Source organism: Streptopelia decaocto (genome assembly GCF_964273445.1).
Source record: "Streptopelia decaocto genome assembly, chromosome: 2".
Classification (NCBI taxonomy): domain Eukaryota; kingdom Metazoa; phylum Chordata; class Aves; order Columbiformes; family Columbidae; genus Streptopelia; species Streptopelia decaocto.
This window is the reverse complement of record NC_138655.1, coordinates 78,016,477-78,032,557: the sequence shown is the minus strand read 5'-3', so window position 1 is coordinate 78,032,557 and position 16,081 is coordinate 78,016,477. Positions and strand designations below refer to the sequence as shown.

Sequence of the window (16,081 nt, the reverse complement as noted above, 5' to 3'; positions counted from 1 at the left end):
TCAGGTATAGATGAGTACTGAAAGAACAAAACCTTGATTTTTGGTGAAAAAAAAATTGCTGTCCAGTTGTATGCCAGATACCAAAATTGTAAGTATTATGCCAAAAGGTCCAAAGACTTATCTTTTTCCTGAAAGCTTTATGAGGCCTTTTCCGATACATAACTCTCATTTCCTTTGTTCCTGATGCTCCTGTGTCATATACAAACAGGAATGTTAAAAGCAACAATGTCTGAGGCATCAGGTGGGAATTTCCTGTCTCACAATCATCTTTATTCAACTCCACTCTCTATTTGACTTGATTTAACAAAACCATATTAAGCTGCTACTATCATTGGTGAGACTTCCATTTTAACCCCTTTCCTTTTATATACCCCCCCCCTCAATACTGAGATATTATTTCTGTCTTTATTTATGCCAAGATGTGTCATATGAGTAGCTGATCCAACTCACGAGTCTCCCACCATGAATCACTTCTCTCTGGTGCACATCCCGAACTGCAGTCTTGTCAATGGTCTCCAAACAGCACCAAAAAATCCAACACGCTGAGTAGTGCATTTTTTTCAGGAATTGCCCTTTTACCCAGTCTCAAAGTACTTAAGTAAAGCTAAACAGTGGGCTTTTACGGCATGTTTGAAAAGCAGAACAAGTTATCAAGTGCTGTTTCTCATATGAAACCAAGATGATTGCACCTGGTAAGAAAATGCTACTCTTTGTATAAAGTTGTGTGGAGAGGTAACAGTATCTGTACTTCAACATACTTATTTAACACTGAACCAAAAAAATTGCATACCAGACTCCATCCGTACTTCATGGTTACAACTTCAGCAGGCTTTTCTATTTCAGGTCGTTAGATACCTAATACTCAAGCAGAAGTAGCATCTCAGGAAGGGCTTAGGACATATCTATGGCAGAAATAGTCTGGTGCTGGAATCAGGAGCAGCATGCAGGCAGAAAGGCTGCAACAGCCTGGTGGAGCCAGGCGTCCTAGAATTTCCAGCAGCTCCTTCACTGACGACTTCAGATTCAAACTTCTCATACAACCACAGAATAATCACAGAATAGCCCAGGCTGGAAGAGACCTTGAAGGATTATCTGGTCCAACCTTTCACGGGAAAGGGAGCCTGGATGAGATTATCAGCATCCTGTCCAATCGCATCTTCAAAACTTTCAGTGATGAGGACTCGCACCTTGTCCCTGAGGAAGTTGTTCCAGTAAGGGATTGTTATCGCTGTAAAAAATTTCTTATCTTATATTGAGATGAAACTTCTCCTGGTGCAGTTTGTACTCGTTGCCCCTTGTCTTCTCCATGTGGCTGCCTGTGAAGAGAGAGCCTCCATCCTCCTTGCAGCTGCCCTTTGAGTCCTGGAATACTGTGATGAAGTACTCCCTGAGTCTTCTCCAGGGAGAAAAGGCCTAACTCCTCCAGTCTTTCCTCATAAGGCAGGTTCTCCAGCCCTTTGATCATCTTCATAGTCCTCCTGTCAACCTTCTCCAGTCTGCCTGCATCACTCTCGAAACGTGGGGACCAGAACTGGACACAGTACTCCACCTGCGGCCTGAAAAGCACTGAGTGGGACAATCACATCTCTTTCTCTGATAGTGATGTTCCCGTGGATGCAGCCCAGGATCTGATTTACCTTTGCTGCTGCTGCAGCACACTCCCAACTTCGGTTCATATTTTTGTCCACCAGGAACCCCAGGTCCCTTTCAGTAAGGCTGTTCCTCACCACACAGATCCTAGAGACAGTCCTGTGCTCTTTGGTTATTCTGACCCAGGTGCAGGACTCTGCATTTGTCTCTGTTAAACTCCATACTCTTCTTGCTAGCCCACTCTTCCAGTATGTCCAGGTCTCTCTGTAAGACGGCTCACCTTTGTATCTACATCTCACAATAAGCTGGTCTCAAGAAGTGCTTAACAAAGTCTTGTGCAAGGATCAGTGTCTTTAGTATTCTAAGAATACAAGTATGAATATAATGCTATACAGCCCATACTTACTCATTTGATTCAGAAAAGGAAGGTCTCAGCAGAGAAAAGACTAGAGAAGCAAACTGAGAATCTGAAACACTCCATGATTTTTTTTTTCAGACTGTGCTATTCATGTAACTTTCCTGCTCTATAAAAAAAGAACCATTTCTTTGCACTATTGATTGTCATACTTCATTTCTACTTGAGAAGGTACTTGATTATCAACAATGAACATGTTGCAACACCTCTAGCAGAACTCCAACACAAATGAGGGAGAGAAAAAACACAAAAATATAGTGATGTTTCTGGATGCCTAAGACTTAATTGGACTATTAGAGTTTTTCGCAGAGACAACTGAGTTACCTTTAGATATGAGATTCAGTACAGATATCTCAAATATATTTGTCCTACTTCTAAAGACTCACAAATACACTGAAAGCCTCTCTGTCAGTAATCCAACAGTGTTCCTTACTTTTGTGTTCTCAGGTATAAAGCTTGACAGTTCTAATTCAACAATGGTTGCTGTGGCTTGTTTGATGGCTTTTTGTTATCACTTGTATTACTAATGTGTCTCATTTCATTTGAGCATCACTTGCAAAGGAAACATGAAACTATGGGTTTTGACAGGTCAGTTCCCGCCAGCCTTGCTGCCCACAGCTGTTTGCTCCATTCTTCTGTCAGAAGTTGCTGCCTTCACCTGGGCAAGCTGGCAACCACTTCTTCGTGCCTGGACCACATCTGCTCTGGATCATAATCCATCATCTCCCCTTAAATTTATCTTCATCTTTCATTTGGCCCACTTCACTTGCACTGAATTAATGGCTTTTGAGAATGCCATGTGCTTCTAAATTAACATTAAAGAACACCTATCATCTTTCAGATCCCTTCTAAGGGGTTCTAAACTAAGCTCTAGACAACCTGCAAATTGAGAGGTTTTGGAATGGAAACTGACTACATTTTCATTAAATGACATAAAGCAAGGTCCAAAAAAGAGTAATGAGGGATTGAAATATCACGCTTAACTCCCTTTTCTTCTTTCCCTCTGAAAATACAGTTTTAAGCAAGCTTTCACCACCACTACAATTCATAAGCAGAAGAACTGGCAGTTCAACACTACCAGGGAAACTGGCTCTGGTCAGTCTGTTATGTCATTCATTAAAGCTGTCAGAACCTTCCTAAAAAAAAAAAAAAAAAAATAATAAAAAACCCCCATCTTTTGTGCTTTACACCTCTACTTGTCTCGGCAGAGCGGACAGGATAAAGTACTGTGAACTGCACACACACACACTGTACTTGCAAGCATCTGCCTCCGTGCAGAGAAAAAAAAAAATCACTAAAGAATACAATTTCAGTGATCGGTTTCTATGTTTTCATGTTTACAGATAAGAGCTTTATTTTTGGAGTTCTTGACAAATTATTTATCGAAAAAAACCCCTCCTTTCAAATCTGAGACTGTCCTCTAAATCTGACACTAAGATTACGGCAAAGAGAATAATGTTGTTTAATCCAAACAGATTTGGCAATATTTCAGAAAGTCACACCCAAAATGCAGTTCACAAAAATATGCAGCTTAGCCATGATTCCATCAAGTAAAGTTACTTATCAAGTTATAGAATACGTTATAGTATTAATCCATCTAAACCCCACTTCTAAATCCTTTGCTATTCCTCCTGAAGTAACTAACCAACTTCCAGGTGTATGCTGGAGATAGCTAAAATTAGGTGCTAACTCATTTCACCATGAAGATATTAAGTGTGCTTCAAAGGACACGCTCTGCTTCAGATGGGTCAGTAACAATGTCATCTCTGTAAAACTCTAGAGCAGAAGAACCCGAAATATGGAATATCACTATGGTACAGCAGGTTGTTTTAAACAATGCTGTTGGCTATGTAGGGCAGACAGGACACAACTGGGATGACAAGCAGTATATTCCACATTCCACAAAACATGTACCTGCTTTATTACAGATCCTTTCACAATGCTCATGTAATCACAGAATCACAGAATGTCAGGGATTGGAAGGAACCTCGAAAGATCATCTAGTCCAATCCCCCTGCCGGAGCAGGAACACCTAGATGAGGTTACGCAGGAATGTGTCCAGGCAGGTTTTGAATGTCTCCAGAGAAGACAACTCCACAACTCCCCTGGGCAGCCTGTTCCAGTGCTCTGTCACCCTCACTGAGAAGTTGTTTCTTCTCAAATTGAAGCGGAACCTCTTGTGTTCCAGTTTGCACCCATTACTCCTTGTCTTACTACTGGCCATCACCGAGAAGAGCCTGGTTCCATCCAACAGGAATAGGTGCTACGCTAACTTTCCATGACTTTTGTAGTGATATTTAAAGTATTTAAAAGACCATTTTACATGTGACTAACAACACAGTTATGCATTCCACAACAGAAGAAAATAACTGTACCTGAAAGGTATGCAACTTTCTCCTTTAAAATTGGCAATACTTCCATAGCCTTCATTTCATCATTTTTGCGAAACCCTGAAAAAAGGAAAAGACAAGGTAGTTAGTTAGAAATTCAGAAAAGCTCAGCTTCTACATTTAATGAATGCACTGTATAACATTTACATTTGGAACATAATTTGAATTTTCTGACTATGGGAATTAAGATAACCTCACAGTAAAAGGTTGCAAAAAAATAAACTAAACTTCTAAAATGTATTAACAAACAAACCATTGTTTTGATTAACTTAACAAAAGCAGCATGGTCTTTTAGCAAGCCTTTGTAGAAAACAGGATACTGGAATTATCCTTTTTCATCAGTAAACAAAAACTGTCAGTTGAATCCTATTGCTTTTGGATATTCCAAATTCCACTTTCACTTTTTGTTCCCGCAGAAAGGAGTAATATCAAGCTAATAAGAACAAGTACCTTCAGAACAATTACCAGTCAAAAAAAAACCCACAAACCAACAAAAAAAGAAAAAAAATCACCCCAGAAATTCCCAAATGCCAAAACCACACCACAAAAAAAGACCCACCAAAAAACCCCAACACTATGTACATGTAACCTTCCTCATATCACTTCTGTAAGCAGAATTAGGAGATAAAGCTCCCAACTGTGTCTTTTCTGCTGCCTGACAGGAGCAGTGCTTTATAACAGAGCACATTTTGTCAGGCTAACTCCATACACTCATGGAGTTTGAGGTGGTCCCCACGGTGAGTGACTACAGTCTGTCGCAGAGCAGCGTGCCACCAGCATCTCCCTCCTCTCTACTTCCATTACATTTCTGTGGCCAGATTCTGAACTCCTCCCTTCTTTAATAAGGAAGACTTAGGCAGCATTTTATTTATGACCTTATATTCCACATTCACACCTGTGGAATACAGAATTGGTCCCTTTTGGGCCAATCTTGTTCATCTTACAAAAACGTGTGATTTTGTACCCACACTTGAACTCTCTATATGATCCTTCCCAGGCTCTTTGGATTCATGTGCTTTTTTCAAAATGCCATTTCTGAAGAAAGTACCTCTTTTGGGGTAAGGGGAAACACTTACTTCACTATCACTGCTGAATCCCAGAAGTGCTGTTAAGTAAGACAGTCCAAATACCCTGATACAGCACAGTAGTTGTGTTCCTTAAAAGCAACACTTTGAGCTATTCGGAATGTAAAATAAGCTTCTTAATTATTTATAGTTTCAGGGAAATCATACAAGAGCAAGCTCTGGTGTACATTTGGCAGACTTTTCTAAAAAATAATGGTTTTCCTCTGTGCAAGAGGGTCACAATCCCTCTAGAGATGGCAGCAGCAGCTGTCGTTGATGGCCATCAGGGAGGCCATAATTTCTCTTCCTCCTCACAAATATCCAAATGTTTCATATCCTCTGGTTTCAGGCCCTGAGCTTCAATAAAAGAGCTGTGTAATTAAGGTATAAAACCTGAAGGTATCTTACTACTGTCATCAAGTAACATACGTATGTAAATATAGGCATCATATGTGTAAATTACATTACAGGTTCTCTATTTCAGCCAGGAATACTGAGAGTTCTGTGCCACTACAGTATCTAGTTATGGGCACTGCCCTTCAAAAGGGACCCAGGAAACACCAAACAGAACACTCAGGGGACAAAGATGGCAAGCTGTTCATGTGTCATGGGCTATGAGGAAGGACTAAATGGAATGACACTGTTTAGTCTGAAGAACTAAGGGGAGTCACGGTAGCAGTCCTCAAAACACGTAATGAGACTAGTGGTGGCAAAAGTAAGCCAGATAGAATTTACTTTAGAGGTTTACTTTAGATGGTAGGAAGTTTTGTAAAGGAAAGAACTGTGAAGCAGCACTCAGGATTGTCTGTGGAAAACTACAAGACTAACCACAACTGTTTAAAAATGCTTTCAGACAAATGCCTGTGAGCACGAGCCTCTCCAGTTCACTGTAACTGAAGTGTTCAACCAGGACATTGTCTCGGCACCCACGGATTACAAACAAAAGAAAACTAAACAAATCCTCTTCCAGCCATTGCCTAGTTCCCCATTTTCCCATGAACACCATAAACAAACCCCCAATTTTATATGCATTCTCAGAAAGGCTAGACCAGGAAAACTAGTTCCTTGGGTAACCACGCTGCATGGAGGGTTTCTACACAATGGACAATATTTTGCAATTACACAACAACTCCAGACCAGCAAAGCAGTAGAGAGACACAGATATTTCTTGCACATTTGCCCACAGACTTTCTGGAGTCTAAAACAGCTCCAAAGGAACTTCTTGCATTATTCCTTCCTCCAGAGTACTGACTATGGGTTATCAACCTTTTACTGAAACTGCCTACAGTTTTGTTCCTCCTAAATTTTCATTCAGTATGGATTTAAACGAGACTTCCAGAAAAAAAATCTTGGGCTTACATAACCCATCTAAAAAAACAGCAAACACCTTTTCCCACCTTAATATATTTGGGCTTCAGTTGACTGCTAAGGCATACAGGCACACTTCCAGAATTGTTGTTTGGTTATTTTTTTAAATGTGCTTTGAGCTACCCACCATAAGCTTAATGCCAAATTAGCATGCTCAGCTTTCATATCAACCATGGCAATTCCATTTCTTTACAGTAAATTTTGAGGTAGAAAACACTTTCTCCTCACCTAAAAAGCATGCAGAAACTAGTGCTCCACTTTGCTGTCTATCTTAGCTTGAAATTACTCAAGACACCGATGTTACTGCAACTTCCTTGCTCAGATTTCTAAGCCCTTAAACTGCTTCACCCCAGATGATGCGGAGTAGCTGCACATTTTACTTTGCCTGTGGCATGTAAGAAGCGAGAAACATTTAGCTAACATTTCTTTGACTATTAAGGGGCTGTTCAAGGTAAACACCCTAGCAAATATGTTAGTGCTTGGCTCATGTTCTGGATCTGCATATCCTTAAGGCTGACTGCCTTGGATTATCATATTCCTGCTGCTATAAACAGCCTATTTTTATTCCAGTTCTGCAGTGTTAAAGCTTAACTGAAAGGCTGTGGGGATTACAATTGATGGAAGAATGCTGGGGAGCAAAGAGGGTGAATGCAGCAAGAAAGTATTATATTTGTATCTTCAACAGAGCAATAACAAAAGAAAAAAATTGCAATATAAGCAGGTCTTAAGGGCTTGGGATAGGTCCTCCCCCCTTTTTTAAAGCCTCTACACCACAAAATATTTGCGATTATGAGGATTTCATTAAAAAAGAAAAAAAGGGGGGGGTGGGGAGACACGACACATTTACCGCACTCAAATGAAATGCCATAAATATCTGCACCAATCTCTCCCGACACAGCTCAGCAGCCTCCGCGCCAGCCGGCTGCATCACATGGTCCTGGGGGTGATGTCATCCTTACCCAGGCGTGCGGCTGCAGCTCCCGCCGCCGCAGCCAGCACCCGCAGCCCCCTCGACCTCACCGCTGCAGCAGGGACCAGCAGAGGGGCTGGGGACGCCGAACCCGGTGACAGCAGCACGGCCGTCTCGGTGGCACAACCTGAGCCTGCATGGCTTGGGCTTTCATTGCTTCGCCATGGGCTTCTCTTTTGAAAGCATGATGTACATGCACATACGGCACATATTTGTGATGTTCCTTTCACTATCCAGTTCACCTATTATGGCTTTTTTATTTTAAAAATGTGAATTTTAATAATAAATCCTATGCTAGTATCTTTTAAAGATAATTTTAGTCTTTAACAGGAAAACCCCTCTTGACATTTTCAATGACAATTAATGGAATACTCATTTTACAGCTTCACATTTTTAATAGGAAGCATATGCCCTTCTGTTGTCTCATACATCTTACAGACACTTTTCCCTAACTACCAGGCAGGAGGGAACCTCAGATTATGCTAATTAATATTCAACTTTAGCAGATTAACTAACACACAACTAAGTAGTCCGTTTCAATTTAGGAGATTCTTTTGCCCCCCATGAAGCTTTCAGGATTACACAATCCCCTGAGTTACAGCAATAAAGCCTTCTAATAAAACAGTCTGTTATCACAGAGCAGTTATTGAAGTGTTGTATCACACAATTAAAGATGTTTAAAACACGCAAACAAGAAGGAAGCAAAAGAACATTATCTAGACTTTTTATACAGATGTGTACACTGGAAAATTAAGAAGTCTTTCCCACAAATACACCACCTCCTCTTTGCCCCCACAACTTCAGAGCCAGAAGACACCATCAGGCAGTTAATTTAATTGTCTACACCGATCCTTTTTCTCATGATGTATGAAGCTAAGATATTTTGCTGCAACATAGTAATCTACCCAAGTTGAAAGACCCATGAAGAGATGGCATTCCCGGGTAGAGGTATAACACCTCAGAGGTTTCCAAGAGCCCTTTACCCAAATGGACAGGATGGCACCCCTCACTTTGGCTGCAAGCATCCCCAAATCCCATGGTGAGCATCTGGCTGCAGAGCTGCACATATGCCTGCCCCGAAGACTGGAGCGTAGCCCAGCATAAAGGAGACACCTTTTGCCTGGAAATCACAGTGTTCTGCTGCTCCCCTGGGTACGCAACTTGCTGAAACTTCCCACAGGCACTGAAATACTGAGCAAGTCACCTTTAGAGCAGTAACAGAAGCTGGGTACCCTGTTTGGCTGTTTAACCATCCAGGCCAAATGCTTTACTAGTCTAAGGCTGAGGTGTCGTTAAGACACAAGAAACGAGGTAACTGTTTATCACCTTGTGCTGCAACGATCAATAACTAGTCAGCCACACAATTAAGAGGTGCACATAAAATTGCCTTAAACCCATCTTTCAAGCTAATGATTTGATGACAGAACTGTAATAAAAAACAATGTTGGAAACAGCTTCCCCAAAGATGCATCGCTGCCTCAGGAACACAGAAGTCTTTGTTACTTTGAAGGTATCTTCAGTGATGTGCACTGTTCAGTTGTCGCAACACAGATTACAGAAACAGAAATTAAGACACCAAAAAGACTCGGAAATTGAGGCTAAAAGCAGCATCTCTTTGCTAAGGGGCTGACGAAGCACTCATCCATTGCTGTTCACGCACAACTGTCTAGAAACTTTTCTGAAACATAGCTAGAAAAACACAAAAAAATGGAATGCTCTCATCTTGAAAACTCACACCTTTAAGAATGAAACTGCTTTTCACTTTGCAACATAAAATCAAGGTCTTTTCACAGGCATGAACAAAAAAAAGCCAACTCAACCCAGAATATGTCAATACTTTAGGCTCTCTTCAGACTTCAGAAGAATGACTCCATGTATCATGTCATCAACAGTAATCAAGCACCTCATCTGCCAAGCTGTTAATCTCTACCTCTTCTTTGACAGAAATCCCATCCCAAACCAGAGGAACCTCTTTCAGCAAGTTATTTTCCAACAGAGTACCATCTTTGTTTCAAAGGACCTGCTCTGGTAGGCTTCTGCTCAAAAATCCACATGCCACTCTAAGTTGTGTGGGAATGGCAGTAAAAAACAAAACAAAAACCAAAACCAAAAACCCCACCACATAGAAAATGCCATAGTGGCACTCAGAACTGCCACAGTTCAACGCCACAGTTCAGGTAATCAGGGAGTTAGGTACTCATCAGACTGATCGAGCTTAGTCATAAGTGGAAATAAGTATTTCCTAGAAGATAAAACAGCTTCCATGCAGGAGGATAAGACACCATTTCCTAGCAGAGCAACAGCTTCTTGCATCTAGGTAAGGCAGCAGGAACTGTGAACCATTCTGCATAACTCCTTCTATCCACTGGTCCCTTTGTCAGAACTGTAGCTAGTCAACTTTTAAGCAAAAGAATACAAGATGTTGCTGTCTTAAGCACTTCCTCTACTTCACAGCATGCATGATACCAAGAAGACAACTCTGAAACTGGAGCTATTGCTCCCTTTCATTATAAAGCACTTCTAGCTACATTTCAAGAGAAATTGACTTCTTGTTACTTAAGTAAAAAGAGGAAAAGAAAAAAAAGGAATAAAGAAGTTCAAATATAATAAAATTCCTGCATTATTAGACTGATAAAGGTTTCATTATTTGCCCTTCCTCTCCCGTATTACAGGACGGTGACATTGATTTTTAAACCCTGAAAATTCATAGGTTCATTCAAATCTGTTTATCAGTTAACAACTGTATATTGGAAATCTCAGCTGCAAGAAGTTAATTTATACACTGCCTCCCATGTTTTTCAGGTGTTCAGAAAGAGAGCACAAAGTAGGTTCCTATTCTCCCATTTTGCCATGAAGAGGTTTTTAAAATAGGACTGTGGGCAAATCTCTAAAAATGGTATTATTCCATGAAAAATAATTTGAAGCAAGATATGAGGAGCAGCCATTGTGAAGCCTTTTACATCCTTGCTCTGAAGTAACTACACAGAAACCAGAACATTTAAGTCAGTAGAATCATTTGATTCTTTCCTTCAATGATATTTGGAAAAAATGATTGCTGAACTCCACAAGTTCTTGGGTTTACAAACTAAATGAGACTACTGAGGTAAAGGTGAGAAAGAAAACTGAACTTTCATAAAGCAGAAAATGGAAAAAAATAGCACTAATTGAGAATACAACACCAAGGGCTAGCAAAAGGAAGCAAAAGGTAACTACAGTTAGTGCACGTATGGGATTACTGATAGCTTTTCTTGATTTTAAAAGTATTTTAAGTGCCAATTTCAATTTTATGGTAGGCGCAACTATAAATTCATATTTTTGTATGCAAGTAAAGGATTCATTGAGCAAACAGAACTGTCAATTCACCAACTGCACTGTTATCACTTCCCATTATAGACATTGCCTATGTTCGTTGCTGCTCAGCAATCTCACACCATCTTTCACATTCCAAGAAAGCAAGAGAATTCAGGGAAACGATGGCAAAGACTGCAATTCTTTTCTCTTCTCTGAAGCTTCGTGAACTTGCAGATGACCAGTTTCAAAAGGTATAATAGCAATTCATCTGAGGTACACTCACTTTTACGTATACCCGTCATGGCATCTTTAAGACCATGCATCTTTTCAGGAACTAATGAGGAACTATCAGCAATTTTTTTAAATGACATACAGATCACTGGGCAACACTGGTAACCTTGGCATTCATCATTTCTCCATTCATATTTTCTAGGTCCAGATTCTAAAGCCTCCAGGTGACTCACACAAGGACACGTCTTAGAGGTATATAATCAAAGGGGCATGATTTCAGTGTTGTTCCAGCAGCCATACTCATGATCTTGAGAAGAGGATTTGTTGTAGGTAACAGCTATTCATTTAACATTAAGAACCCAGTCCTGAATTTAAAGCAATTCCAGGAGTATGATGTGAGTAAGCTTCTGACTTCCTCCAGCTCTGATCAGGCTCAAGATCCACTCATCAGGAAACATTACACCTTCAATCCATCCCTTTAATCACAACAGCTCACAGAAATGTCCTTCCCTTTCCTGTTTTGCTTCACATCCTATGCATATCCTATACATGCAGCAGGGAATTGCACTGTATCAGTACCGAGCTGGCACGCAGTGCTACCACATGGCAACTCAGAACTCACAGAGGAGACAGCTTAGAAACTGCCTTGAAGTAAGAAAATGAGATTCACTAGAAAGTTACTAGCTCTTTAAGACACTTCCAGTTTTGGGCATTTTTGCTAAGAGAGGTTTTTTTTAATCATTTTTAACAGCTCTGGGGTTTGTCCTGACATCTGTTTGTAAATTACGGGGCGGGGGGGAAGAGCACAAATCACGTAGACAGATGTGTGACAAGAAAAGGCTACTAGTGTAGCTAACAGCAAATACTCAAGCAAGACCAAATTCACTGACTGACCACCCTTTTCTTGGAAGCTACTCATCTTGGAAACATACTCATCTGTTCCTCAGTTAGGAAAGGACAATTACCAGGAAACTGGCTACCTCAGGTGTGTACTGCAAAACTTACTGATGAGCTGCCTTAAGAATGTTTCAAGAAAACTCCAAATGCTAAATCTCTCTAAAATAAAATTGCAGATTTTTAACAATCAGGTAACAGGAACCTTTGAGTTATCCATATTTTGTAGTGAGGTCCTTTCCAAGCAGAATTACCTTTTGATCCTAGGAAATGTGAAAGCCAGAAGTACAAACATCCATTTTTCAATTGAAACCTAAGATGAGACAATCAAAACCTGACCAGTTTCTTCCCTTTGAAGTGAAGGGAACTGGGTTCTTAAATTTGTCTATCCATTGGGGAAGTACAATCCGTTCCTTCTGTCCTACCGATAATGTTGGGAGTTCACTTGTTTTGGTGGGAGCTGCTCATCCATCTCTAAGCACTGTAGTACTCGAATTCACTGTCCTGCTGAGGTGGCAAACCTTTTTGTGGTGGTGTTCAAACACAGCAGCAGCAGACTGCTCTCACTGCAGCCAGACGTTTCCCCTTTCGACTATTGCTACAGACACTCATGGCTTGAGGGGTCTAGACTGTCAGTGCTATCAGGAAGGTACCGAGTCTCCTCTAAAAGATTGGGTTAACATGCAGTTGTTTTTCAAGGTCTGTAAGCAATTTTCCTTATTTTTCTGTTCAAAACACAGACTGAGTGAGAGGTGGTAGCTTCTAAATTCTGTGCAGCAACAGCTGGAACATAACATTTTAGATCATGTCCTTTGGCTCTTGTTCCAAACCACCATCTGGAGAAATCTCTTTCCACACTGAAATTGATGAAGACTACAGCAAGGGCAGTCAAAATAAGCAAGTTAAAACAGATTGAAAATTGTCCTGCATTGTTTTATCCTGAGCAACAATAGGAAGAACCATTTCCATCAGCCCTCAAATCAACCAAAAATACCAAAAACCAGATTACATATTCCTCAGAGGAAACGCCTTTTTACAGCATGAAGTATTTCTTTTGGGCTTCCTATCATTTACAGACTCCAAGATTAGGCATTTACTAGTTTTATTTTTTTCTTTCCTCCACCTTTTTTTTTTTTTTTTAATATGCACACATTTTCACAACACTTTCAGCACCTCATGGAGATTCATATGCAAAAATTAGGCTAGGTTACATTCATACTTGGAGACATTGGTACTTAAACAACTGTTTTTTGTTGAATAATCCTTCCTCCCCCCACTTGCTTTTTTTGCACGACATTTTATATTCCTTCTGTGGCAAAAGTAGCAGTTTGCAACAAGATGTATGTCAAATAACTTGATTTGTGCACAGTGCTCATTCCTTCAAATTCCTGTTTTATTAGTTTGCAGCTGTAAGGAGCTTGAGCTCTAAAAGCACCGAGACACAGGCAATGCAGGGTGAATCCAAGTTTCTCTGCTATGTTACAGTGCACACACAAAAGATCAACGTGAGGAGGAAGGGGGAGACACTTTTCTTCATCCTGCATCATAAAAACAGTCAAGTTCATATTGATTCAAACAACAGAGAAAAAGAATCATCTGCAGCTTGTTTAATACAGCCCTTAGCTTCAGATGTGTAGCTGTTAGAAGCGTTTAGAGGGAGGCAACTGAAGTTTTACACCAGAGCTTCTCCCTGCTCTCCTTTTTTATCCTTTTACGGGACTGATTTAAGATACTGATTAACTTATGCTACTGGTTAGAATGAACCAATTCTTAAAAAATACAAAAAAAAAAAAACAAAAAACAAAAAACAAAACAAAAAAAAACCAAAACAACACAACAACAAAACAACACCAAAAAAAAAAAAAAAAATCAGGAGTCCACAGGGGAATTAAAGCTTGGGTATTTCACTTATAATACGTGAGTGGTTGCTAACAGCAACCTGCCTCCCTCCCTGCCTTTAAAAGGGAGAGCAAGATTAGCATGAAATGCCAAAAGAGACATCCAATACCCACTTCATTTGCTCAAGAATTACATTAGAAATTATGGCTTGCATTACTCTGAGCAGGTGCATACGTATTCTTAACACACATGCCATGTTAATTAAAAATACAGCCTTAAGACAACAGAAGGCAAAGAAAGTGAAGCAGCAATCGCTCTACTAAGACAAAAAGGAGCCCTGTGCGGGCTGGGCAGCGGGGCAGTGGTGCAGTGTGGCTGGATCTGCATGCAAGGGGATGACAGCGCGGCTCCCGCAGCAGCGGCAGCACACACATTACATCACCAGCTTTGTGCAGGGCTGAGCCATTGCTCAGCCCACAGGAGCGCTGCCACTCGCTGCATCCCCAGCTCCATCCCCCAAACCTGACGGAGGCAGAAATATGAGCGATCTCAAGTCACACAAACCTTTCTCTCCCCACCCCGTTGAAAATTCTCCCCATTTGATCCCTCTAGCAAATTTTATTAGAAACAAAAGACCTTTACCACGTTTTGCTTTGCATATGGATTTCGACTCTATAATCAACGGAGAGAATTTTGCAGATTGTCATGTCTAAGAAAGGGAGGTTTCATTCTTCATTTATCAAATTCGTTCTAGCAGATTATTTCCTTCAGATGACAAAGGCAAGTAGCCTGATTCTCGTTAGAGCTACACTGAACACAGCTACTGAAGTACACAAATTTAACCTCAATCAAGGCTGGGTGTTCTCCGTGAACTCCATTTACGCAGCTCCTTCTATGTTACTGTAATGAGAACAAGATTAACATCTTGCCTTCTCTTTCATCCATTCCTGTAAATGGATACACGTTACTATAAATGCAGCACGTGCACTTTCACAACTCTGGTGAGAAGCATACCCCCAAAAGTCAGCACTCAAAACCAGGGAAGAATTCCTCATCAACTCACCTCAAATCATGAGTAAATAAGCTTCAAACTCATCTTTATTATGGATATGTAGCATATGCAATACTGAGACAGATGAGACAAAGCAAGCAGCTCCTAATGCTGTTTAGGGCACAAGTTTGTAGACTGAATGTTTGAAAAGCATTCAGATATCCAACTGTTTGTTGCTTAAATATTTGTATGCGGACTGCAAGAATTGATAACTATTAAAACAGTGTCAAATATTTTTGGAAACAACAGTTACTTGAAGTAGAGGCACTGCATTCTATTCACAAGTGTGCTAATCTAGTTCTGTTTCAATTTCAAACAAACAAACAAAGCCCCCATTTGAAACCTTCCACATTTTACAGACCAAAAAAAAAAGCAGCTATTTAAACCTGACTGCAGCTTACCACTTCCTACTACTTACCAGCACAACAAATCCAGTCTAACAAGTACTTGTTGAGTTCCCACTATTTCATGCTCAAACTTTTAACATCAAATCTATGGACCCAGTTGCACACATCAAAATCAGAAAGTACAGATGGTTACTGTTCTGTTAGCACAAGCAGCAGGTATTCACTCATCAGCTTTATTCTTCTGCCTTCTAGAACGTGGAGAATACAAAGATCTTATATGCCAAAACTATCCAGGCACCCACCTCTGTAACACTACCTGCAAAATACCACCACCAGAAAATGTTTTTTCCATGTTATTTTATTTCAGTAGATGGCATTCATCACATGGGCATGTTATAGCACCTCTGATCCATGCCTTTAAAGAATACGCTCAGACTTACAAAGTGTTATTTAGTATGGTATAGATACCATGTGATATTATCTGCAAATCAGGATAATGACAATGATTCAAGCACTCCAAGTTATAATATTTTAATTAAGTTCACAAAAACCAGCCTTATTTAAGTTCAATTAAAATGGGTTTGTTGATCTCCTACAACACTGACTCACTCTACACAAAATCCTAAATGCA

General features: G+C 40.3%; 1 protein-coding gene across 8 annotated transcripts in view; it reads right to left on the bottom strand.

Annotated features, from left to right (window-relative positions):
- TRIO (trio Rho guanine nucleotide exchange factor) overlaps positions 1-16,081 on the bottom strand; it is a 256,340-nt gene that overhangs the window by 179,882 nt on the left and 60,377 nt on the right. For all 8 annotated transcript variants that reach the window (XM_082046525.1, XM_082046524.1, XM_082046527.1 and 5 more), the window contains exon 2: positions 4,381-4,455. In XM_082046525.1, the coding sequence (XP_081902651.1) occupies positions 4,381-4,455 (75 nt within the window). The remainder of the gene's footprint in view (positions 1-4,380; positions 4,456-16,081) is intronic.